We start from the raw sequence: 26,771 nt of genomic DNA, 5'->3' as shown, positions 1-26,771 counted from the left end.
GTTTTATTGACCTTCTCCACATTTTTCTATTCTGCTTTTATTTTTGCTATTTCTTCCTTGGTTTGCTATTTTGCTATTTTTCTAGTTTCATGTGTTGAGCCTTTAGCTTATTTGTTTTCATTCCTTCTTGTGTTCTGATAAATGCATTTAAGGTATCAGTTTCCTCTAAAAATGCTTTAGTTGTGTCTCCTAAAGATTTAAAGATTCTGTTGCTCAAGTATAGAGCTCTGTGTATCTGGAATTTACTAATTTAGGTCATCTGCATTTGTGTTTACTTATTGTCTGTATAAGCTACTGATTTCTGAGAGATGTGTGCTATGATCTTCAACTGTAATTGCCAACTTATTTACTTCTTTTTCCTGTTTTAGGAGTTGAGGTTGCTTGAGGTATTTTGAGCCAATATATGTTTCTGAAGGTTATATAGTCTGTTTTTGCTTTTTTATTGGTCTGTAACATCTTTCTCTATTAAATGTATGTTTAATGATGCATAGTAAATATGTATTATATATATTTGAATTTTTAACTTTCAGATATTAACATTTTTACCACAGCTTGCCTTGGGTTTATGTTTGTTTGGATACCTGTTTCCATATTTTTATTTTTAACCTGCTATATACTTTTGTTTCCTGTTTTTCTTCTTTTAGATGCATATTGTTAGATCTTGGTTTTTAAAATGACTTTTATTTTATAATATAAAATACATTATGTTAAATAAAATACACACAGAGGAGTATACAAGCAAATTTTAATATCTCAGTGATTTCTCACAAAACATAAGTTCTAGACTACTTGAGTCAAGAAATAGAACACTGCCAGGAGCTTACAAAATCCCCCCTTGTTCCCCTTCCAATAAATCTCTGCCACAGCCCCCAGAGGTAACCACCCTCTTGCTGTTTGTGGTAGCTCATTACTTCCCCACATTCCCTTACAATTGTATGGCCCAAATGTACTTCCCTGAACACTATGGACTCGTGCTGCCTGATTATATTATTCTGTGTCTGGCTTCTTTCCCTCAGTATTATGTGACCGAGAGTAGAAGTAGTTTCTTTCCTTTTTATTGCTAAGGAGTGTTCCATTGTGCGACTGTACCCCAGTTCATCCACTTTTCTGTTGACAGACTTGTGGGTTGTTCACCATTTTGCCACTATTCATAAGCCCGCTAGAAGCATTGTTATACCTATTTCACGTACCTGTGCGCGCATGTCTGGTACATTTGTGCCTCACAGTAAAATGTGTGGATCAAAGACCGTGCATGTGACCAACTTTGACAGATACTGCTCAGCAGCCTTCCAGAATGGTTGCCCTAATGTACACTCCCCATAGCAGTGTTTGAGAATTTTTTCATTGGCTTTACAATGTTGCTGACACATGGTATCATCAGTCTTTTAAAATTTCATTATTCTGGTAGTTTTGCCTTGCACGTGCCTGATTGTTAATGAAGTGAAACACTTTTTTGTATGTGTTTGGCTCATTGATACCCTCTTTTGTAAAATGGCTATTAAGTCTTTCCCATTTTTTGTCTTGTGTTTTTTTGCTTATTTCTTATTGATCTATAGGACTTCTTTATACATGCTAGTATAGGGTTGTAGGTGTCATATGTATTGCACTCTTTTCTCACTCATTTACTTCCTTTTACAATCCCTAATGTTGTCTTTGGGTGAGTGGAAATTCTTAATTTCAGTGTGTTCCCACTAATGAAGCTTTTCCTTTATGGTTAGAGCCAATGGGGGAAGTCACAGTGTCGTCAATAAATGATATTAAGCCAATTGGTTATTAATTTTAAAAATGAAACTTTACTTTTATTTGAAACTATAATCAAAAATCAATTGCAGGTAGATTATAGATATAATATGAAACGCAGACAAGGAAAGTTCTAGAAGAAAAGGTAGGAAATATCTTTATGACCATAAAAGAGTAAAATCAAAAGCAAATAAAAAAACACTAACATAGTCGTCTTTCCACTCTCGAGCACTGTAAACTAATTAATGAACGTGGCCTATCCTCCAACCATTTTGCTCTTCTTATTAAAAAATGTTTTTAAATATTTATTTTATTTTATTTTTGAGAGAGGCAGAGTGGAATGCAGGAGGTGCAGAGAGAGAGACACACACACACACAGAATCTGAAGCAGGCTCCAGGCTCTGAGCTGTCAGCACAGAGCCTAGTGCAAGGCCTGAACTCATGAATGGTGAGATCATGACCAGAGCCGAGGTTGGACGCTTCACTGAGCCACCCAGGTGCCTCTATTTAGCTCTTCTTTAATTTCTTTCAATTATGTTTGATAGATTTATAGATTTTTTATAGAGGTATTACACAGCTTTTGTTAGATTCATTCTAATATATTTGAAATTTGATGATGTTGTATATGTATCCTCTTAAAAAGTTCTTTTTTCATGCTATTTATTGCTGGAATATGGAAATTTTATTGATCTTTACATATTGGCCTTGTATCTATCAACCTTCTATGTTCACTATGTCCACTCTGTAGTCTTTTAAAAAAATTTTTAATGCTTTTTATTTATTTTTGAGAGACAGAGAGAGATAGCGCGAGCAGGGGAGGGTCAGAGAGGGAGACACAGAATCTGAAACGGGCTCCAGGTTCTGAGCTAGCTGTCAGCAAAGAGCCCGATGTGGGGCTTGAACCCACAAACCATGAGATCATGACCTGAGTCAAAGCCGGACGCTTAACCGACTGAGCCACCCAGGCGCCCCCACTCTGTAGTCTTAATAATTCATGTGCAGGTTCTTTTCCACATGTAATATTGCATCATCTGAAAATACTGAGTCTTAATTTTTAATTTTAATCATTATAATTCTTACAATTTTGTTAATGTTTATTTATTTTTGAAGGAGAGAGAGAGAGAGAGAGAGAGAGAGAGTGAGACAGAGTGTGAGTGGGAGATGGGCAGAGAGAGAGGGAGACATAGAATCCAAAACAGGCTACAGGTTCCAAACAGTCAACCCAGAGCCTGATACAGGGCTCAAACTCATGAGTTTTGAGATCATGACCTGAGCTGAAGTCAGATGCTTAACCGACTGAGCCACCCAGGTCCTCCTTCATGCTTACAATTTTTAAATGAGCCCTTCTAATGCAGGTGAACGTCTTTGGTGTATCCCTAACATTAAAGGAAAAGTTTTCTACATTTCACCATCACATATGTGATGGAGGAAATAAGGACCACTTTACTTACTGAAAATGGTGGAGTAAGAACCTCTGATTTGGCCATGATAGGATTTGGGAAGGACTTGGTCTGGTAGTTTATCTGTGATCCATCTGATTGTAGCTGAAATGGTTGGAAGGAAAATCTACTTTCATCATCAGTTTTTCATCTACATATCTAGAGCCTTGGCATTCTTTGGTTTCTTCTCCACGTGGCTTTTCATCCTCCTGGGACTATCAACAGGGGCTATTACAGCATGGCCAGAGTAGCTGGGCTTTATAAATGTCATTTAGCCCTCCCTAGAACAAATCTACTTCTTTCAGATCTAAGATCCTATGAATCTGAGTCCCTGAGGTCAGATCAATTGCAGTTAAATGTATCTATTTACTTAAAAACAATTTCTAATCTGAACTTTGGGCATAACCAGATTTTAGCACCATGAGATTAAGAAAAATAGATGATTCCCTTGGTTTTTGTGATGACAGACTTTTACTTCTGAGGTTAGATGGTGTTATCTAGGGCTGGACGAGTGGCAGGTGCACTTGTAAGTTGACTGTGAGGAGGTGGGGATAAACCTGTGTAGGTGAGGTGTGAGTGAGAAAGAGAATGTGAAGCGACAAGGTGGGGCGGGCCACAGGAAGCTGGGCGGACCACAGGAAGCTGGCTGGAAAATAAAATGTCTTTGGCTTTACTTAAAAGCAAGAACAAAATAACCCAAATGGAAAATCTCACACACCAAGTCTAGAAAGGGATGGAAACAGAAAAATACTCACACAAGTTTTCAGGGCAAGGTGAACCGAAGCGTCTGGCCAATTACAATCTGCCCTGTAATCTTTGTGTTACTTCCCAGGACTTTATGCAGTATGGTAGTCTAATTAAAAAACAAACAGAGGGGCAAACACTTCGTTTAGAAATAAACACAAAAACATTCTTTTGTAAAACTTAAATTTCTGGATTTATAATTATAGCAGATGAAAAAAATGCTGTATTAAAATCTAAAGAGTCTTTTTTTTTAACTTTTTCTCTTAAGAGGATATATTTTTTTTTCAATATTTTATTGTCAAGTTGTTTTCTATACAACACCCAGTGCTCTTCCCCACAAGTGCCCTCACTTGTGGTAAAGAGTCTTAAATTAGGGAGTCAAATAATGTTTCGGTCTTTGGTTTCAAGCTAAATAGTATACTTACATGTTGGTCCACTAGGTGTCTCTGCATACACGTTAGGATTCCAGCCAGAGGAAGCCACTCTATTCTTGAAGGAGAGAGTTTACATGGATTGTGCCAACAAATGCCTCAATTTGAGAGTATTTAAGAAGGACTTTACTTTACAATTCTCCCTAAAGGATAAATAGATGTATTTTGGCTACATCTCTCACTCCTGCATTAGAAGTGTTGGAAACATTAACCCAGAATTGTCAGTAGATGCAAAATTCAGGTACTTGCTCTGGGGGCGTTGACCGGGTGGTACTGTGCAGTAGCCCTTTTGCGATGATGACCAGGAAGTCAGCCCCATTATTTCTGAATGAAGCCCTGGAAAGGATACTCAATTCCAAAACAAGCTGTGTTTGGCTCTTCAATGTCTCTTTCTAGGAGCCCTATTCCTTCCTGATCGATCCTTCAGAATTACCCAGTGTCGGCTGATCTGTGGTCACACATGTAGCCCTTTGTGCACAAGGTATCAATCGCTTTGAGTCACATAAGACCCTTTGAATTGTCCAAATTTGGTAAATAATTTACCCACTCTAACTTATCCTGAAATAAAGTTAAGGTCAATACAAGTCAGTAAGTGCCTACTGGTATGTCTGGGCTGTAGTGTCTGTAAGAATTATTACTATACTCTTTCATCCTGTAAGTATGTAATGAGATTCACTGTTTGCAGAAAAATTAAGCATGTGGCTAAGGAGAAATTGAAAAGGCAAAATTATTATAAGAGACAACACTGCTATTGTCCTAAGGGCTCCAGGCTTAGAGTATGAAGACCTGTATTCGAATTCTGACCTTATAACTTGCTAGCTGTATAAAGTAGGTAGTTGGGCGGTTCTGTATGTCAGTTTCTTCATTTGTAAACATATAGGTAATATTACTTTATGGAGTTGATATGCAGGCTAAAAACAGTGTGTAATAATTCTGCCAAATATCATTATAAGAGCCTCTAAGAGAAGTCACTCTATTCTTAAATTTTTTTTTATTTTTTTGAGAAATAAAGGAGACCATCACTGTATACATCTGCAGCATGGCGTTTTTTTTTTAATTGAAATATGGTGGATGTATAATATATTAGTTTCAGGTGTACCACATAGTAACTCAGTGCTTATATGCAGTATGAAATGATCACCGGGATGGGTAGTTACCACTGGTCATCATACAAAGTTATTACAATATTATTGACTATGTTCCCTGACAGCATCATGGTTTGATTTATGTATAGTGAGATGGTTGACCGATTTGGTTCAGCAAACATCTGTCTTCTTACATAAATACAGTAAAAAGGAAAGAAAACAAGAATAAAAGAAAACGTTTTCTCCTTGTATAGAGAACTCTTAGAATTTACTCTTAACTTTCTTATATGTCCTACAACAGTGTTGGCTGGTCATCATGGTGTTTGCTACATTGCTAGTAATTATTTGTCTTGTAACAGGAAGTTTGCACCTTTTCAGAGAATAGTTATTTACTTTTGAGAGAGAGAGAGAGAAAGAGAGAGAAGGTGAGAGAGTACACATGCAAGTGGAGGAGGGGCAGAGAGAGAGAAGGAGCGAGAATCAGAAGCAGGCTCTACGCTGTCAGTGCAGAGGCTGTCATGGGACTCCATCCCACGAACCGTTAGATCATGACCTGAGCTGAAATCAAGAATTGGGCACTTAACTGACTAAGCCACCCAGGCACCCCACAGGTTTGTAGTTTTTGACCACTTGCTTCCAATTCCTCCCCCTCCCTCCAATCCCTGCTTTTGGTAACCACAAGTCTGATCTCTCTTTCTATGAGTTTGCTTGTTTTTTATTGTTTTTTAAGAATAATGTTTATTTATTTTTGAGAGAGAGAAAATGCACGTGAGTAGAGGAGGGGCAGTGAGAGAGTCAGGCAGAGCCTGATCACAAACTGTGAGACCATGACCTGAGCCAAAGTCAGATGCATAACTGACTGAGCCACCCAGGTCCCCTGTTTATTTTAGAGTCACATATTAATGAGATCTTGTCTTTCTCTGACATATTTCACTTAGTATAATGCCTTCAAGGTCCATCCATGTTGCCCCAACTAGTAGGATTTCCTTGTTTTTGGTTTTTGTGTTTTTTTCTTTTTTGTGGCTGAATAATATTTTATTGCATATATTTGCACCCAAAATTCTTTATCCATCCATCTATTACTGGACACTTAGGTTGTTTCTGTGTCTTGGTTATTGTGAATAATACTAAGATCATAGGGGTGCAGATAGCTTTTCAAGTTACTGTTCTTTATTTCCTTATGATAAATACTCAGAAGTAGAATTACTGGATCATGGGGTAGTTCTATTTTTTTATTTTTTGAGGAACCTCCATACCGTTTTCCACAGTGCCTGCACCAATTTACATTTTCACCTACAATACACATGGTTCCGTTTTCTCCACATCCTTGACAGCTTTTGTCATCTCTAATCTTTTTGCTGATGGACGGCTATTCTAACAGGGATGAGGTAATATCTCATTTTGGTTTTAATTTGTATTTCCCTAATGACTAGTGATATTGAGCATCTTTCCATGTACCCCTTGGCCTTTCATATATCCTCTTTGGAGAAATGTCTGTTCATGTCCTTTGCCCATTTTTGTTGGCATTACTTATTTAATTAATTATTTATTTGCTCTTGAGTTGTATAGGTTCTTCATATGTTTTGGATATTAACTCTTTATCAGATATATGGTTTAGATGTATTTTTTCCCATTATGTAGGTTTGTCTTTTTTACTTTGTTGATGGGTTCACTTTTTTAAAAGTTTATTTATTTATTTAGAAAGAGAGTGAGCGAGAGAGCAGGAGAAAAGCAGACAGACAGACTCCCAAGCAGGCTCTACAGTGTCAGTGCAGAGCTCCATCTCATGAACGATAAGCCAAAATCAGGGGTTGGACGATTAACCGACTCAGCCACCCCAGTGCCCCTATTGATAGGTTCTTTTGCTGTGCAAAAACGTTTTTAGTTTGATTTGGTCCCACATATATTTTTAATTTTATTGCTTGTGTTTTAGATGTCATATTCAAGAAATCATTATTAAGACCCATGTCAAGAAGGTTTATTTATTCCTTATGTTTTCTTCCAGGAGTTTCATGGTTTTAGGTATTACAATTGGGTCTTTAATTTATTTCAAGTTAATTTTTGTGAGTGGTGAAAGATAGGGTGTAGGAGTGCGACAGTACCAAGTCCATCTTTGACCCTCCATCTTGTTCATTTCTGCAAATGATCTCTCTAGGGCCGTGTGTTCCAGGCCTTTTGGAGGTTAATACACGCCCTGACCCGAATGCAGGAAGGCTTGTTTTGAGCTTCTCTTTAGCACACAGATGGTGCTGCTTGAGATAACTAGTAGAGAGCCTCTGCACACAGATGGTGCCGCTTTAGTTAACGACCCTCCGATCTCCCATAATGCCCCTCACGCTATAAAACCTATGGATTGAGGGCTGCTGCTTTGTGGAGAATAGCTTCATAGCGCCTGGGTCGTCAAGATGACCGACCCCACCATCAGTAAGTCACCCTGAAAAAACTCTGTAAACAGTATGTTGTGGTTTACTTTGCTTTTTGGTCTCAAAGTACCTTCTTAATTTGGAAGATATTTTACTGTTGCTCCTCTACCTTCTAACATATGGGCTCAGTTTCATCCTTTTACATGTGAATATCTAATTATCTGGCAACATTTATTGAGGAGACTTTTCTTTCCTCCACTGAGTATCCTTGGCTCCTTTGTCAAATGCTAGTTGACCATCAGGCGCCTGGGTGGTTAAGCATCTGACTTTGGCTCAGGCCATGGTCTGATGGTTTGTGGGTTCAAGCCCCACACTGGGATCTGTTCTGATAGCCTGGAGCCTGCTTCAGATTTTATGTGTCCCTCTCTCTCTACTCCTCCCCTGTTTGTGCTCTCTCTCTCTCTCTTTCTTCCAAAATAATTATTTAAAAATATTAGTTTACCATGTATGCTTGGGTTTATCTCTGGGCTCTCTATTCTAGTGGTCTATTTGTCTGTTTTTATGCCATTACCTGTTTTGATGAGTATAACTTATGGTACATCTTGAAGGTAGGAAGTGTGATACCTTCTGCTTTGGTCTTTCTCAAGATTTCTTTGGCCATTTAAGGTCTTTTGTGTTTCTATATAAATTTTAGGAGTGTTTTTTCTACTGTAAAAGTTTTTTTTAATTTTTTATTTATTTGAAAAAAATTTTTAATGTTTTTTATTTATTTTTAAGAGACAGAGACAGTGCGAGCAGGGGAGGGTCAGAGAGAGAGGGAGACACAGAAGCTGAAGCAGGCCCCAGGCTCTGAGTTAGCTGTCAGCACAGAGCCTGACTCAGGGCTCGAACCCACGAACCGTGAGATCATGACCTGAGCTGAAGCCGATCGCTTAACCAACTGAGCAACCCAGGCGCCCCATCTACTGTAAAAATTTTGATAGGGATTACATGGAATCTATAGATGGCTTTGGTAGTACTGGTCATTTTAACTATATTAAGTATTCCAATCCATGAACACAGAATACGTTTCCATTTATTTGTGTCTTCAATTTCTTTTTTCAAAGTTGTGTAATTTTTAGTTTACCTTCTTAGGTAAATTTATTTCTAAGTATTTTATTGTAAATGGGACTTCTTTATTTCTTTTTCAGAAATGTTGTCAGTTTATAGAAACACTACTGATTTTTATAGGTTAATTTTATATCCTGCAACTTAACTGAATTCATTGATTAGATCTAGAAGTTTTTTGGTTGATCCTTTAGGATTTTCTACATATAAAAGTATGTTGTCCACAAATAGAGACAGTTTTTATTTCTACATCCACTCGAAGAACTCCCTTTAACATTTCTTGCAAGGCAGGTTGGCTCTAATGAACTCACTCAGCTTTTGTTTGTTCAGGGAACTATTTATTCCTCCTTCATTTTTGTAATTTTTTTGATGTTTATTTTTGAGAGAGAAACAGTGAGGGAGGGGGAGGGAGGGAGAGAGTGAAAAACACAGAATCTGATGCCAGCCCCAGGCTCCAAGCCATCGGCACAGAGCCTGACACAGGGCTCAAATTCACAAACAGTGAGATCATGACCTGAGGTGAAGTTGGATGCTTAACCAACTGAGCTACCCAAGCTCTCCAGTGATATCCATTTCTTTAGGACCAGTTATTAGAGCTTTATCAGTTTCATTGGTGGTGTCATGCTTACCTGATTTTTATATGATCCTTCTTTCCTTTTGTTGGCATCAGTGCATTTGAGTCATGGGGCTTCTTTTCTCGACTTTATAGGTTTGCTTTGGCAGAGGGAGATTTTCACCAGTTAGCTCAGTTTGGGTTTCTGGGTGTGTCTGCTGGTAATGTCTGGGCAGGTGAGACCTGCTATTATCTATTTTGGGGTGAGGCAACTGTTTGGGCTCTGATGATGGAGACAGGGCTGTGGCACTGGCTGACAACAGTTGAACAGGACGACTGGCTTGGTTCCTCACCCAGGTGAGCCTGTAGGGTAGGCTTCACAGTTGCATGAATTCTTCGGTCAGGCTTACTGGATGGTCGGGACTGGGTACTGTCCACAGTAGTCGCTGAGGCTACGAATTAGCTTCCCTGCCCTGGCAGGGCAGTAGGCCAAGGTGCGGGGCCTATACAGCTTGTTGATTGGGACCTGAATCCGGGCCGAGTGTGTGCTGAATTCCCGGGTCAGGTGAATCCACTCATTTTGCTCTGCAGATGGGGGAAGCCACAGGCTGCGTTCTGTTCAAGGGCCACTGTAAGTAGGGCTGTTGAATGTACTATGTGACTTGGTTAATTAAGTCTTCTTGTCAGACTAGCTGGCTGAAGGCTGTGTTCGGTGAGGAGCAGGGCTGTGAATTAGGTTCCCTGCTCAAGTGTAGTGCATACAGCTCTAAAACCAGTAAGCCAAGTTCATTGTCTTAAGTCAACCAGTCTCACTTTGCTCTGCAGTTTGCTGGCTCTCTCTGCCCTGCTCTTGACTTGAGCACTACTAGGATGCACACCTTTCAGGTGTTTTGACCAGCCCTTCCAGTTTGATGGGGCCAAAAAACACTCTCTACGGCTGGTGTGGCTGAATCTCGGCCACCTTGTCTGGGTGGGAGGGGATGAGCCACTCCTGGTTATCCTCAGTTACCCAAATAGGTTGTCTATTTGGGAGGAACCAGGAACTGCCCTCAGCCTTGGCTATGAATTAATCCACCTGTCAGTGTATAGCACGGGAAGCCTCCACACTTGGTACTGGCCTTGCCCTTGGGGAGATCAGCTCTGTCCACCTGCCTCTTGGCCCCAATGCCCCCAGGCTGCACAGCGTCCGGGTTTTCATCAGCAGTTGTCAGATGGGGCTGGAGGCATTCTCCATAGCAGGTGGGGCAGGTGCATCTTGCCTGGGTGTGGGCCAGAGAGCTCTGGGGCTGATATGACTCGACTCATTGGAGGATCTGAATCTGACAGATCTGCACCCCTTCCCTCGCACTGCTCCAGAGTTCCCTGGTCAGAGTGCAGCCCCAACTCGGTTTTTGTAGATGAACAAAGCTGTTGGTTGAGTTTACTACCTAGGCACTGGAGGCATGAACTTGGGCTCCCAAGACCTGCGTGCTGGAAGTGACAAGCCTGTGCTTACTGCTTGTCACAGTCAGATGGGGGCTGGGCCTTACAGACTTCTCTACAATCCCTACAGGGCTATATTAGGGTAGAGTCTTCTACAAAGTGACTTGTAGCACTGGGAAGCTGGTTGTCACCTCTGGGTTCTCAGGGGAGATCTCTGCACATGGTGCTGCCCTACCTTCAGGGAGAGGTGACGTAGTCAACTCATAGCCACTTCTCTTATTCTTCTAAGGAAGCATCAGCCCTTACCAGTTTGATGGGGCCAAAAAAACACTCTCTACGGCCAGGTAGAGGTGTGCAGGGGGCTGCTTCAGCCTCTCCCCATGTTCTAGGACTCTCTCAATGGTATTTTGTTCTTGAATAGATGTTACTTGCTCTTTTTGTGAGAAGCAGCAAAATAAGAAACAACTTATGTTAGGGCACCTGGGTGGCTCAGTCTGTTAAGCGTCTGACTCTTGGTTTTGGCTCAGGTCATGATCTCATGGTTTATGACTTCGAGCCCCACATCAGGCTCTGTGCTGTCAGCACAAAGCCTGCTTCGGATTCTCTGTCCTCCTCTCTCTCTGCCCCTCCCCCAGCTTGCAGCCTCTCTCTGTCTCTCTCAAAATAAATAAATAAACTTAAAACAAAAGAGAAAATTCTGTCACCATGTTGGTCATGTTACTTCAGTCACCTCATTATTTAAAAAGAGTCTTCCCATTATTATGCACAAGAGTTTAGCTCCCTGGGGTCTCTACATTCTCTACTCTGACAAGGCCTTGGGCACTCCCTTTGCAAAATCATAAGGCCTGTCAAAGTGATATTTCCCAATGAAAGAGCTACCCAGACAAAAGAGGAATTTTTGGCTCCAATTCCACCTCCATAGGTACAAATAGCAGGCAGCTTTTGTAATAGATTTTCTTTCTCTGGCTTTCTTCCAGACAGCAAGGTCCCATTGTGGAGACCATTGGTCCCTAGGGCATACTTTGTTCACTTTGGTGGAACGCATTCAGTGGAAGACCATTTGGCAAAGCTGAATTAGAATGATTGGCCATCTCAGAGCAGTGTATGTACAATCCAGATCTCACAGCCAGAAAACACTCTCTCCCATAAAGAGAAAATGTGATCATGATTCTTGTGGAATAACGAACGATAGAGTAGAGAAATTTAGGGTTGCAAATTGCAGAAAGGTGAGGGCCATCACTTGGCCGTTAGTGTCTAGCCCACCTTAGAGCACTGCATCTGCTCTCATCACAAACTGGGGGGAAGGAATCTTCATACAAACTGTTACTCAGGGGCTGCCATTGGAGAGAACCAGGGTACGCTCCTGGGTCAGACTGTAGTGGACTTTGAGACTTGGCCTGGAGGCTCCCAGTGTTTCCTGTGGCCTCGCCAGAGGCCCCGTGGCTCTTTTCCTACTTGATGTGGCATCTTGGTGCTAGTATCAACCTTTGAGGAGATTCCTTGTATTTCAGTCACAAAAGTCTTTGATCGGACCTAACCACACAGCTAGACTGCATCTTAGAATGACTGGCTCCTAGAAGTTCCTGGGGTCTGTCAGTGGCCTGGGAGAGGAAGTACGTACCACGTTGGTTTTATCTGTATCATTGTACAAGGCTGCTGTTAGGATGTGTGTGCATGTATGTGTCTATGTTTGGGAGTGTGTGCAAGTATGTTTTGCAGGGCCCTTGGCTATATACAAATTTTGAATAACTGCAAGTATGCTAGCCTAATTCTAGAAGGCCTATGGGAATAATCACTTACCAGGCTGGCATTATAGAATTTAAGACCATCAGAGGAACAGAATCCGCCCCATGGGGTTGACTCTGTTCCAGCATCTAGTCCACGGTATGAGCTGGGGAAGGGAGAGTGCCCCCCATGGGGCAAAGGGCACAGGGTGGGACCAGCAGGTCTTGCCTAAACCCTAAGGGCAGGCATGTGGGGGTGGAGACCACAGTCTGAAGTTTGGGGATCTGGAGGCTCATGGAAGGACCAGACACCCCTGCAGTCCAGGGACACAAAGGGGTTTTGTGCCTTCCCAAAGGGCCTGGTCAATAGCCACATGTGCCTGGTGGTACAGGTACTGCCAGGAAGTAGAAAAGGCAGATTGTTGGAGATGTCTTGCAATTCGCCACTGGATTGTTACCATAGGAAAATAGTTGATTGGGCGCAGACATTGGCATGGTTACTGAAAGGGGAGCTATCCTCACTTAGATTTGTAGATTTTTCTGTCTGAATCCTGACTGTCGGGACTGGCAGCTTCTGTGGGAATGTAAGAAGGGATAAGTGAGGGAGAGGTCTGCCAGGCTCTTCAGATGAGGTATCACAGTATTTTGGTGGTGTTGAAAATAAAGTAATTTTAATTATCATAGTTTGTGTTTAAAAAAAGCTGTGGCTCTGAAAACCATCTGTCAGTTCATCCTCAAAGTGGAGAGAAAGCAGAAAAGAAATGTAAGAAAACGGGTGAAAAACATAACAATAAAAAGAGAAAAGAATAAGAGAGAAAAGAAAAAAAATGAGGATTTTTAAAAGCAGGCAGGGAATAGATTGGAATCAGAATGACAACAGATCTTACATTTAAAAGAAAAAAATGTTTGTGATAATTTGGAAAAGGATTATTCCTTTTTTTGAATTTCCTGGACAAAGTATCAGCCCTAGACCATCCCCACACCATACATCACGGTATTTGTGCTCAGAAGGGGGTCATCTTGTAGTTTGCTCCCTTCTCTCCTGCTCTGCTTTAACAAGGGATCTCCTGCTAATTGGCAAAACTAATGGATTATCTCATGCCCTATGCTTTTATATGTGAACAAAGATGAATTTTCTCCCTTGCTTCGCATGGCGTGGCTCTGATGGACTACCATGTAAGAGGATGCTTGCTTTCGGTCCTCATGGCTAGATAAGTGTGCACTTTCTTGCCACATGTATTTCATGCTTTTTGATGACGAGACCTCTGCCTCTAACAGTGACCAGCATTTTCTATTTCCTCTTTAGCTCAAGTTCCTGCACTAAGAGTAATACACATTGTTTGCCTATGTCCATGCACTTTCTATAAACCCATTTGTTGCTCTTTGAATATCTTGTCAAATGCTAGCATTGTAATTTTAAAGGGTAAGCATGTTCTGAATTAGCATGTGGGTTTTTAAATTTTTAGTTTGGTGTTGTCTCGCTCTGCGGAAAAAAGGAAGCAGCTTAGGCCATCATTTATTTCAGTTGAAAAACTATCTTTAAATCACAATAAATTGCCTTCTTTCAAAAAGTTGTTATTTAAATTCCAGTTCATTAACATACAATGTGCTCTTAGTTTCACGTGTACAATCTGGTGATTCAGCACTTACGTAAAATGCCCCGCGCTCCTCTAAATCATTTTCTTTTTAAAAACACGGTAGGCATGGTAGGTGTTTTGTTGCATCATTCCGAAGCATAAAAGGTCTAGGGGGGAATCATCAAGGGGGCTACTTTTGGATCAGTTGAACCAATAACTACCTGTAGTGAATTTTTTTCTTCGTTCTTAAGAAAAACCCATCCAATTATATTAGTAACTGCCCATATAGCGTTGGTTGCCATGTTGATATTCCTGGTTTATTTTCTGGTTTTAAAGTGATATAAGACCAGAGTCCATATTTTTGATTGAATGAATTTGCTAAATAGTTTCTAAAATAAGTTGCCAAAATAAACTTGCATTTTGTTTGTGTCTAAAACAAAACAGAATGATTCTTCACTCGTGTCTTAGCATGGGCTTCTCGAACAAAATACCATAACTGGATAGCTTGTCAACAACATGGATTTATTTGTCATAGTTCTGGAGGCCAGGAGTTCGAGATCCTGGTGCCATCATGGTTGGGTTCTGGTAAGAGCTTCTGGGTTGCGGTTTGGTGACTCTTTTCCTTGTCTCTTCACATGGTGGAAAAAGAGAGCTTGCTCTCCGGCCTCTTTAAGGGCCTTAATCCGATTTATGAGGTCTCTACTATCATGACCTAATCAGCCCCCAAAGGAGTCCCTACCTCCAAACACATCACATGGGAATGAAACTTCAACATATGACTTCGGAAGGAGTTGGTGGGACACAAACATTCAATCCATGACCACCAGTCTATTTTAAGGGATTTTTCTTCTTTGAAATTAACTTTATTATTCATTTGGTAATGAAGTGTGTTTTCTACTTTTCAGTTACAGAACTTATCAGGTATATGTTTTATTTCATTTCACAAACTTAAAAAAAATATTTACGACCTTACTGTTTTGGCTGTGGTGTGTTAAGGAACTGTGTTTTTAAAGAAGATAACTATCTTCAATGTGACTGAGGAAACTATTCCCTGAAGCTCTTCCACTCTGAAACAAGGCACTCAAAATGTCTGCAGGAGGGTAGGTTAGGGAGTCTAATCAACCTTGAAGAGTAAAAGCTATTTTATTTGATGAAACCTGTTATCACACTTCCTCACATCCTTTAGTTCTGTGATATTTCCATTAGGAGGAATAGTTTTCTATAACTAAACCATTTCTAGGTAATTGCTCCCATTCAAGGTAATTGCTACCATTTAGTGAGCCTGCATAGGGTCCTGTAAGTTTCTCATATGATATTTCATTTAATTCTCACAGAATCCCTGAGCTTGTTGTTATTATTTCTCTCTCCCTATTCAGGGAAATTAAGTGATTTTAATAGGTTTCCACATTTAAGAAGTGGTGGAGTGAAATGTTTGACTCTAATCCATGTGTGGGTAGTAGTAATAGTTTTGAAATGTGTTATTTTGGCTGTGTATCTACAAAGTAATTTGGAAGTCCTATGTACTCACTGACTTTACATTGTCACCTAGAATTTTTATTGTATGTTTAAATAGTGGCAAAAGATGTCATTTGGGTGTATTATAAGTCTTGCTAATAAAAAGGTTATATTTAAATATATATAAAATATATAAAAGGTTGTACTTAAATATAACCTAGGTGATTTAAATAGCACAGAGATTTTATATATCTCATTAATTTTTAAAAAATTTTTATGTTTATTTATTTTTGAGAGAGAGAGACAGGGCACGAGCTGGGGAGGGGCAGAGAGAGAGAGGGAGATACAGAATCCGAAACAGGCTCCAGGTTCTGAACTGTCAGCACAAAGCCTGACATTGGGCTTGAACCTACAAACCGCGAGATCATAACCTGAGCTGAAGTCAGATGCTCAACCAACTGAGCCACCCAGGCACCCCTAATTTTTTTTAAAGTCCTCTTTGGAGCTTTAATTTTGCATTGTTCTATTTACCCTCATGCACCCTGAATCTCATATTTTCATTCTACTCCTCCATGGATTTTTATCCAATTGTATAATTTATTTTTTGCTTCAAAAATTTTCATTGATGGTATTACACATTTCAGCAAAAAAAGTACATAATTAAACTGAAATTAATTTTTTGTGTGACATAATTCTCTAAGCCAATAAGATTTCATTTGCAGTGGGTTATAGCATAGTTATTAGTAGTACATAAGTTGACAATACGAATATGCTATTTTGACAAATAATTATTAATACAAGAGGTACATATTTTTATTGAAAATGAACCATTTAATGAGATAGATGACGCTTGTCCTCTAATATGGAACTACTAGGTGAATATTAGTTCAGAGCAAATTTTAATCCTATTATTGGCTTTTTATGTATGTGAGCTCTTAAAACTGTTTTTCACATAAATAAATAGATGGAAATGAAGCTCTTTTGAATTCTTTCCAAGTATATGCTAAATACGTCACGTGATCGATCACAACTACTTTTAATCATTAAAGAAAAATCTATTTTAATGGTTTGTTAATTTTGTTGAAAGCAAATAACTGCAAACCTCTTGATTTATGAAAGTTATTTGTTGCCTTATCATTAGGTTCTTATACATTTTTAATTTCTGGGAATTAGAAAAAAAAATCCTATAGTAAAAAAAAAAAACTTCCTTTTTCAAGACCTATCAAATAACAGCTACTTCCTTTTAACTCTTTTTACTTATGGGCACCTTGCTGAAACTGATATTCACAAGAAGGGTTGGGAATAAGGCAAAATTATTACTTTCAAAACAACTTTGTCAGTGTCCTTATTATTGTTCATAAACTCCTTTTACTGTATGCTTTATAAATATTTTTATCAAAATCTTGGACCTACATATTTAGCATATCAGTAAATAGATAACATGTGTGCTGTAACAAGGTTAGCTGAGCTGATTCTCATTGTCAAAACCACAAGCAAATATATTTACATGAATCTCCATGACCACTTTCTTAATTCTTTTGGATTATGGCTATGTGCTTCGTATGGAAGAGAAGAAGCAAGAGTTGGGATTAAATTGTTTTGATGATGCTTCTGCCCCAAATTATCTTTGAATCATTTTGGTGAAATTTTTGATTTCATATATGTTCACCACTTCAAGAAGCACTGAAATCTTCAAATTATCAAGTAAATACTCACATATAGTCTCTACAATGGCATGTCCGTGCCTCTGTCGCCCCACTTACTCCTCCCTGCCCACACCACTGAGCACATATTGTTTCTACTCGTTTGCTCTTTGAATTAGGGAAGTCTGACGTCAATACAGTTTCATTACCACATCCTGCAGATAGGGAAGGAGAATTCTAGTGGGATATTCCTGACAGCACTCAACAAAAAATTTTGGAATTTATAGGTTTTCCTTATGGAAACCCATCCAAAGTTCAGTACTTTTATTGTTTGTGTTTTTAATTGATTTACTAACTAAATGTCTATTGGATCCCCCTGGGTACATAGACTGGAGCTAGAGCAGTAAAAAAGTGAACAAGACAGGACACAGTGCCTGTCCTCAGGAAAGTTATACTGGAGAGGGGACTCAGATGTTAGAGAACCAACTGTAACATCAATAATTCAGTACGATTTTGAGAACTTGTATGAATTAAAGATGCTGGGGTCCCTGGGTGTCTCAGTCGGTTAAGCATCTGACTTCATCCCTGATCATGATCTCACGGCTTGTGAGTTTGAGCCCTGTGTTGGGTTCTGTGCTGACAGCTCAGAGCCTGGAACCTGGTTTGGATTCTGTTTCCCTCTTTCTTTGCCCTTATGCTGCTCACATTCTGTCTCTCTCTTTCTCTCTCTCTCTCAAAAATAAACATTAGAAAATTAAAAAAACATTAGGAACACCTGGCCCAGTGGGTTAAGTATCTGACATCTGACTTCCGCTCAGGTCATGATCTCATGCTTCTGAGTTTGAGCCCCACATCAGGCTCTCTGCTGTCAAGGAAGAGCCTGCTTCAGATCCTCTGTCTCCTTATCTCTGCCCCGCCCTGCCTCTGTCTCTCAAAAATAAATAAACATAAAAAAGATAGTGCTATGAGAGCATGCCAAAGGGGCTTGATCTCTCAGAGGAACTGGGGAAAGCTTTCTTGACTAAATGACCTTTGGTGATTTAGGGCTGAAAGATTAGATGGTAGGTATAAACCATCTAGGGTGGGGGCTGTTGAAGAGCATGCATAAAGCTCCTGAGATTAGTAGAAACATGTTCAAGGAATTAAAATAAAAAGCTCCTGAGTCAGGACATAAAGAGACATGGAAATGATCCAAGATGGGCCTGAAGAGGAGGCAGAGGCCAGCCAAAGCCTTCTTTGTAGATTTTCATGATATTGGTCTTTACCTCATGTTACAATGGCCATTGTAGAGATTTAAGGATGGAGATAATAGTGAAATGTGCATTGAAAAAGCATCATTCTGTGTAAGAAGGAAAGCCAGGACATCAGCTGGGATGTTTCTTCAATGGTCCAAGAAAGAGGTGTCTTTGACTATAGTGGTTTCCATGGGTGTAGACCGAGTGAACACACCTCAGAGATTGTTAGGAGTTTAAGGGATACAATATGTATAAGAGAAAAATTCTGCAGGATCAACGGAAGGCTTAAAATCAGTGTCAACAAACCACAATGCTTAGTGGAAGAATTAGAGATGAATTTTTTCTCTTTGTTTTCTATCCTCTTCTGTCAGTTCTGCTTGTTTTGCTATTAGAAATCTGGCTGAGTGAAGGGATTCAGAATTCCACTGAAATAATAAGGTTTTCTGATGTGTGATCTATTAGTTAAAAAATCATTTTGGTAACTCTTGCTTAAGCTATGTGCTTCCCTGGGATAGGCCCAGAGGCATGAAGAAGTATGGGGTCTTGGACTCCACCATTGATATTTTCATTGTTTAATCAGGGAGACCTGTCCACAGCATCATGCTAAAATACCATGGCTATTGAAGGGTTAATTATGACATTGTCTTGTTGGGGGAGCTAGCATTAAGAGAGTTAAGAGAGTAGGCTGTGGAGCCCGGGTTTGAATCTGGAAATATCCATTTGCTAACTTCCTCTTCTGTTTCCTAATTGCCTCATCTAAGTCATGGGGGTAATTAGTGGATTGTTCATAGGTGTTTCTAACAATCAGATGGCATAAGACATGAAAATCACCAGTTGTCAGAGGATGTAGGAATGGTTTAATAAATACAACAAATGTACCCATTATATTATTCTAGGTGAGGGGCTGGTGAGCCCTCTGAATCGGGAAAGGTTACACAGCAATGTTTTACATCATATTTAAAGGATATATACAATGGACTTTAATAAGTGTGTGCTTAAGGCATAAATATGTTTTATGACAGTATAAGAATTTATTGACTATTTATTACATATCAGGTACTGCTATGAATATTATAGTGATATTTTCTCACTTCATTTTTGTCCGACCTTAAGAAAGAAATACTCTTGGGGTGCCTGGGTGGCTCAGTTAGTTAAGCATCCGGCTTCTGGCTTCAGCTCAGGTCATGGTCTCACTGTTCGTGGGTTTGAGCCCCGTGTCGGGCTCTGTGCTGACAGCTAGCTCAGAGCCTGGAGTCTGCTTCAGATTCTGTGTCTCCCTCTCTCTCTGACTCTCCCCTGCTCATGCTGTCTTTCTCTGTCTCTCAAAAATAAATAAAAAATATTAAAAAAAGAAATACTCTTACAATGGCCATTTCACAGATGACAGTCCTAAGATTCCAAAATACCAGTCATTTGCCCAATATTACACAGTAAATTGGCAAACTGAGATTTAAATCCAGCCCAGACCAGGGTTGCCTGGGTGGCTGAAGTTGGTTAAGCATCTGACTTTGGCTCAGGTCATGATCTCATGGTTCATGAGTTCAAGCCCCACATCAGGCTCTGTGCTGACAGCTCAGAGCCTAGAGCCTGCTTTGGATTCTGTGTCTCCCTCTCTCTCTCTGCCCCTCCCCTGCTCACTCTCTGTCTCTGTCTCTGTCTCTCAAAATAAAAAAATAAAGATATAAATAAAAAATAAACAAAAATAAATAAATCTAGTCCAGACCAATTCAAAGCTTTGCTTTTAACTTCTACAAGTTTATAAGCTTCATTATCTAAAAGTGCTGCTGAATTTAAGCCAGCTTTGTTTATAATGTATTTGCTCAATCAATGGATATTAAAAATACATTGCTATAAAGAGTCAATAAAATATTTATAGCATTTATTCTGAACATTTTTATTTTATAAATAAATACTTATTATAGGAAATAAATACATAGGGGAGCAAACAGTACATTGCACGGTTATTCCAATTCTCGTAGATGATTACTGTACACATTTTGCTATAAATATCTTCAGACTTTCCCCTACAATGCACTGATGTATGAGATGTATGCATATAAACCCATATTTTTATGGAAAAAATGAATGAGATGCTGCACATTTTTAAAACTACTGTTTTCTTTAAGACTACATTATACAACCTTTTGAATGTTTAGGGTAATAGTGTACAACATAGTTGACACACATAGTAGACACTCAGCAAATGTTGGTGGTCATTGATTTTCATTATCATCATCTTGAAAAATCGCCCTCCAGCTAAGCTGTAATAAGTTGACATTCCAACAACAAGAAATTATTCTTTGCACCACACCTTCACCAAATGTGGCTTCTTCTACTTAATTTTTGTGTGTGTACTAATCTTGAAGGTTAAAAATGAAATCATGGTGTTTCATTTTGCACTTATTTTATGGCTAATGAGGTTAAACATCAGCCATTTGTGTTTTTATTTTTTAAATTTTCTTCATTTGTTATTCTAGTAGTTTGCTTATGATTTTCCTGTTAGTATTTAAGAACTCTTTATAATTATGATTTTTTAAAAGTTTTTATTTTAATCCCAAGTAACATACAGTGTTATATTAGGTTTAGGTGTGCAGTGGAATGATTCTACACCTCATACATCACCCAGTGCTCATCACTGCAAGTGCCCTCCTTCATCCCCATCACCTATTGCACCCATCCCTCACCCTCTCGCCTCTGGTAACCATCAACTTGTTCTCTATAGTTAAGAGTCTGTTTACTGGCTTGCCTCCCCTCTGTTTTTTTTCCCCCTTCGCTTGTTTCTTTTGTTTCTTAAATTTCACATATGAGTGAAATCATATGGTATTTGGTTTTCTCTGTCTTATTTTGCTTTCCATATTACTCTTTAGCTCCTTCCACATTGTTGCAAATGGCAAGATTTCATTCTTTTTTATGTCTGAGTGCTATTCCATTGTATATATGTGTATATATATATATATACACACACACACACACACACATATATATATACAAATAAATATATGTGTGTGTGTGTATATATATATATATACTCTCTTCATTATCCATTCATCAATTGATGGACACTTGCGCTCTTTCCATAATTCGGCTATTGCAGGTTATGTTGCTATAAACATTGAGGTGCATGTGTCCCTCTGAATTAATAGTTTTGTATTGTTTGTGTAAATACCTAGTAGTGCAGCTGCTGAATTATAGGGTAGTTCTATTTTTAACTTTTTGAGGAAACTTCATACTGTTTTCCACAGTGGCTATGTAAGTTGGCATTCCCACCAACAGTGTAAGAGGGCTCCCCTTTCTCCACAACCTCTCCAACACCTGTTGTTTCTTGTGTTGTTGATTTTAGCCATTCTAACAGGTGTGAGATGGCACAGTTTTTGATTGCTTTCTTTCTTTACTTGTAGTTTTGATTTGCATTTCCCTGATGATCAGTGATGTTGAGCATCTTTTTATGTGTCTGTTGTCATAAGTATGTCTTCTATGGGAAAGTGGATACTTACATCCTCTGTGCATTTTGTGATTGATTCTTATGTATTAAGTATAGATTGCAGATATTTTCAACAGCTTGTGATGTGAGTTTTTTACTTAGGTTTTAGTCTATTTTTTTAATAAATCAAAATTAAGTAATTAAATTTGGCAATCATTTTTACTGTGGTCTTCTCTTCGGCATTTTACAAATAAATGTTTTATTCCTATCTTAGTAATATCGATATGGGATTTTTGACATGAAAAGGGGGTATTCATTCTTTGAGATTTAGGAACCATTGGTGTGAGACATAAAGTCATACAGAGTATGGGTCTGTAGCTCTGGTGTTAGTAGAAGGAAATTGAAAGGCTCTGCTTTGGAAGAGTTTCGGTGGCTGGTGGATGTTTAACAAGTTTCTTGCTTATCAAAGTCTGAAAAGATGGGTTTTCTTTCCTTTTCTTTTCATCTGCTTTTCTTGAAATCACAGAGCATTTTGTCTTTCAGGTAATCCACCACAAAGTGTATTACATCAAAAGGGGTTCACCTTCACACTAACTTTGGGATTTCTGAAACAAGGGGATTAGTTACATTTTTGAAATTGTTTAGCTAATATAGTCAGAATAGTATTGGATCAAATATTCTACATCTTACACTGTGTTGTTCATCATAAAGAGGAAAATATTTTGAGTTTTCAGAGGTATTTGTTCATATATAACACAGTTTTAAGTATGTAAATAATCTGCATGTCTTGCTATAGACGTGAAAGGGGACTGACCTTTGTACATATGGAATTCTGGCTTCTTTTAGGAATTCAGTTTTAAATGTTGCCATTTAATGTTAATGGCCTGTGTTAAAAGACCATTTGATTAAATGCTTTTATTGTGAAATTCGTCAGTCGAAATAGAAATGCCTCTCCCTTTATCAAAGAGATAATATGTTTTTTTTAAGTTTTAAACATTTATTCAGTTTTTCTTTTTGAGAGACAGAGAGAGAACAGGGGAGGGACACACACACACACACACACACACACACACACACACAGAATCTGAAGCAGGCTCCAGGCTCTGAGCTGTCAGCACAGAACCTGATGCAGGGCTGGGACCCATGAACTGTGAGATCATGACCTGAATCAAAGTTGGCCACTAAACTGACTGAGCCACCCAGGTGCCCCAAGATAATATGCTTTTATGAACACTCTAATCCCACATCTAACTGAGACTCCTTTTTTTCTCTTCTAGCTTTTGTTTCTACCTGCTTGACATCATACATGGCTACTGATGGCAATGCCCTTGTGAGTACCATTCGGGACACTGTAGACATAAATATTAATTTTCAGGTTGATGAATGAGTGAAAAAATAAACAAGTTGATCTTGACTTTGTCTAGCTATGTATTGTCCTCCATTTCATTAGCCACAATGGGATTAAATGGTCCTTTTGTTAGGTTTCAGGGATTTCTTAACATCACCAAGCATTTAAAACTTCTAGCTATTTGCTTTGAAAGATCAAAAACATAACCATGATTTTAACAAATGATACATAAATTACCTCTGTGTTTTAGGTCAACTATGGTAATAGTGCAATCTTTGATGCAACGTGTATGAGAAAAATTTTGCTACTTATTATGCTGAAAGTTTAGGTTCTTTTGAAACTACTTTTACAGCTATAAATTTGCCTATTTGGGTAAATCCATTGGGCAAGTATGTTTTTCTGTTAGACGAGGACAATTACGTAGAAAAAATTAAGCAGTTGATATAATTAACATGATAGTTCTAATAGGACGGGCTGTGGGGTAGTGTGGGACTGTATAGTGTGTATCTTTTGGCAAATTTAATGACTTCATGATGGCTGCATAGGATACAGTTTTCAGAAAATCCAAAAACAGAACCAGAAGTGGGGTGTTGAGAGAATATAGCATAGACTTCCTGTCAAATAGGGGACAGGTCCATAGTTTCCTGATGCAAATTAGGAAATGGATATCAAGGCAGGTTGTAGGAATAGTGATGGAGAAATGGAATGAACTAGAAAGTTCCTGGAAGGGACACCTTACTAAAAAGCAGAGCAGATGATTAATTCTCTGCTTTGTTAATAATTTCCTATTCCAGAAACAGAGAAAGCAATGAGAGCACTTTGATTCTGATGCTAATTCTAAATGAGAAGAAAAAGCTTGCTGGTGATGAAAATGATGGAAACTTTGGGAGATAGGACTGCAGAAAACGAAAAATGAAAACACAAATTAGAGTTATTTACCCTGGGAGATTTGCCATCTAAATCTTGCAGAAAAGGGAAATGTGATCCCTTGGACACAAATGAATAGGTGTTGTTTGGTCATAGAAATGTGAATAATTATGATGAAGATAAAGAAGAGGAACACCTAAGAGAACAAATGTGGTGGCAGTGGGAGACTTGGCCAGGCCTAAATATGAAGGTATATGCATAGGGTGTTAAAGGAGGGTCCTGTGGTCAAGGGCAAAGGAAGATGGGCATCACAGTTCTGTAAAATAGTCAGGAACACTAAGGTTTAGGATACCCAGCGTTTATACAATTTTCTAAAAAGAAAAAGTACATATGATGATAAGGACATGCTCCATGGAAAGCAACGAAATGGAAAGGAAGAATTGGAATGGTTGGATCCTTGAGAAAAGTCATGGAGGGTTTAATTTTTAGTTATTTGCCTTTTCTACTGAAAGAATGTAGTGTTCCAACTGGAAGGAATTCATCTATATGTTTAAGAAGAAATGGAAACTAAGTAAGACAGCACTTAAGCACTTTACGAAATTCATTCATTCAAACATTCATTTAAAGTTCACGGATTACCTCTCCTGACTCTACCATATATCACCCATTGTACTAGGCAGGAGCTAGAGACTTAATTATGACTTGAAATGTGTTCAAATCTCTACATCTTAAGGAGAGTGTAACCCTGGCTATTGGAGCACATGCAAGATGTGATCACCAGAGGGCTAACCTACCAACCACACAGTTCCCAACTAGAGCCAATCCCACGGCAATATGGAACCTGCTTCCCTTTGGACCTGGGTGCAGGTGGATTCGACTCTCATTGGTGGGAACTCTGGCTGTTTATGGGCCTTTCTCATTTCATGAGCCATCCTCCACTCCCAGACTTAATCAGCTCAGCTCTCCTCGTGTGCCTATTTACCTGTTATTTTTATCTCCCAGCCATCAGTGTCTAGGCGGTACAGCTAAACATCTCTCTTAAGCATTTCTTCCAGCTGCTTTTCAGTTGTTACCCTACTTTATATTTCCATTCAGAAAATTAGTTCAATTTTCTGCTGTCATTTGTTCTCTAAATAAAATGTAGCACAGGAGACCTATTTTTATGCTAGGTAGTTTCAGTAGGCTTGACACATTTGACCTAATCACATCCCGAATTACACTTCATTTCCACTAACCTAACATTTATTGAGCTATATCTGCTGAGCCCTCTGTTTGGTGCTTATGATGAGGAGCTTACCATCGGCAGGGTCCAAGGGCAACACTTTGAAGACACTTTTGTTGATTATAACCTGATAGTTCCTGAGGTTGGTATGGTAAATCGTGCAATAAAACTGCTCAAGAAGCTAGATTCTAAGCATCTGGGATTTTGTTATGTGTGTGGTAGAAGAGCATTTTTTTTTTTTTGGTTAAGCTGAGTTGTTCATTATCTGATAGTAGCCTTTTCCCTTCTCTGAAAGAAACGGCAGAATTTTTAGAACTAAAGCTTCACAGAGAACCAAATGTATTCACTCACCAAGTTCTGCTGGCTTTACCTTCTTGGTATTTCCCCGCCTTCACAGGCACAACACTTGCCCTTCTGTCTCCCCGCTGGGATCCTAGCCTCTGCACCTGCCCCCCTCTACTCCACGTGCCATGCAACAGACTGAGTGAACTTTCGTAAATGCAAATGACATTGGGCCCCTTGCCTGCTGACATCTGTTCAGTGGCTTCCCATTGACTTTTGGATAAACCTTATCCTTTCAAATGTAACTTACAAGGCCCCGTGTGATGTTGGCTTCACTACTCTCAGTGTGGTTACTCCCCAACACTCAGTGGTCGGTGTCTTCTGGTTCACACCTGCGTCCTTCTATTGGAGCCTCTCATCCTCAGGCCTTCATCCTTCAGGACCTTGTTTTTATCGCCTTGCAGGGAACCTCCCCTGGCCCCCTGGCCCAGGGTAACGACACTTCCCTGTGGACCTCATTATCCTTGTTCCATTCTCTCTTTTCTGCATCTGACTGGAAGCTGTGTCAGAGCTTGCTTGCCTCTGAATCTTGGGTCCTTGGCATCGAGTAATGGTATAAGAACTGGGCAGTTGAATAAACAAAAGCCACAATTTACCAACTTGTGGCCTGAAAGAAAGAATTAGCATACTCCTCTCTAGGATCTGCATCTTAGCTTGTCGGGAAAGCTACAGCATAATGATTAAATTTGGTACAATCCCTAAACATCTCTAAGAATCCACTTGTGGCATTCTCAATATTTACAAGGCTTTCCATACACCATGCTGTGGTGATAGCACAATATTATACACTAAATCAGTATTGCTTATTTTTCTTCTCTGATTAGTTTCTCACCAAAATAAAAAATAATGAACACGCAAACAAATCACAACTAGCTCATGTGAATCTTAAAGGTTTGATTAAGAAAGTTCTATGTTCTCAGATGTCAGTAACAATATTTTAGCTGAGAAACGAAAACAGCCTTACCTTGAGATGACAAGGCTCCGAGGGAATGTGACACTCCATCTCTTTACTGTCGTATGTAGTTCTACCTAAAGCTTCTGAGAATTCTTACT

At 39.2% G+C, this 26,771-nt stretch overlaps 1 protein-coding gene and 1 long non-coding RNA gene across 15 annotated transcripts in view; one reads left to right on the top strand and one right to left on the bottom strand.

Moving 5' to 3' along the window:
- Positions 1–26,761, bottom strand: part of LOC115295789 — a 27,870-nt gene extending 1,109 nt beyond the window's left edge. Inside the window, exons 1-2 of the long non-coding RNA XR_003910575.1 lie at positions 26,683–26,761; positions 3,935–4,032 (exon numbers count right to left, since the gene is read on the bottom strand). This is a non-coding gene — a long non-coding RNA (uncharacterized LOC115295789). The remainder of the gene's footprint in view (positions 1–3,934; positions 4,033–26,682) is intronic.
- IPCEF1 (interaction protein for cytohesin exchange factors 1) overlaps positions 1–26,771 on the top strand; it is a 177,333-nt gene that overhangs the window by 65,704 nt on the left and 84,858 nt on the right. For all 14 annotated transcript variants that reach the window (XM_029944019.1, XM_029944025.1, XM_029944017.1 and 11 more), the window contains one exon: positions 23,217–23,269. In XM_029944019.1, coding sequence (XP_029799879.1) covers positions 23,246–23,269 — 24 coding nt within the window. In that variant the 5' untranslated portion in view covers positions 23,217–23,245. The remainder of the gene's footprint in view (positions 1–23,216; positions 23,270–26,771) is intronic.

Source organism: Suricata suricatta, chromosome 7 (genome assembly GCF_006229205.1).
Source record: "Suricata suricatta isolate VVHF042 chromosome 7, meerkat_22Aug2017_6uvM2_HiC, whole genome shotgun sequence".
NCBI classification, from domain to species: domain Eukaryota; kingdom Metazoa; phylum Chordata; class Mammalia; order Carnivora; family Herpestidae; genus Suricata; species Suricata suricatta.
Note: the sequence above shows the minus strand (reverse complement) of the source record. Positions and strands in the feature narration are given on the sequence as shown.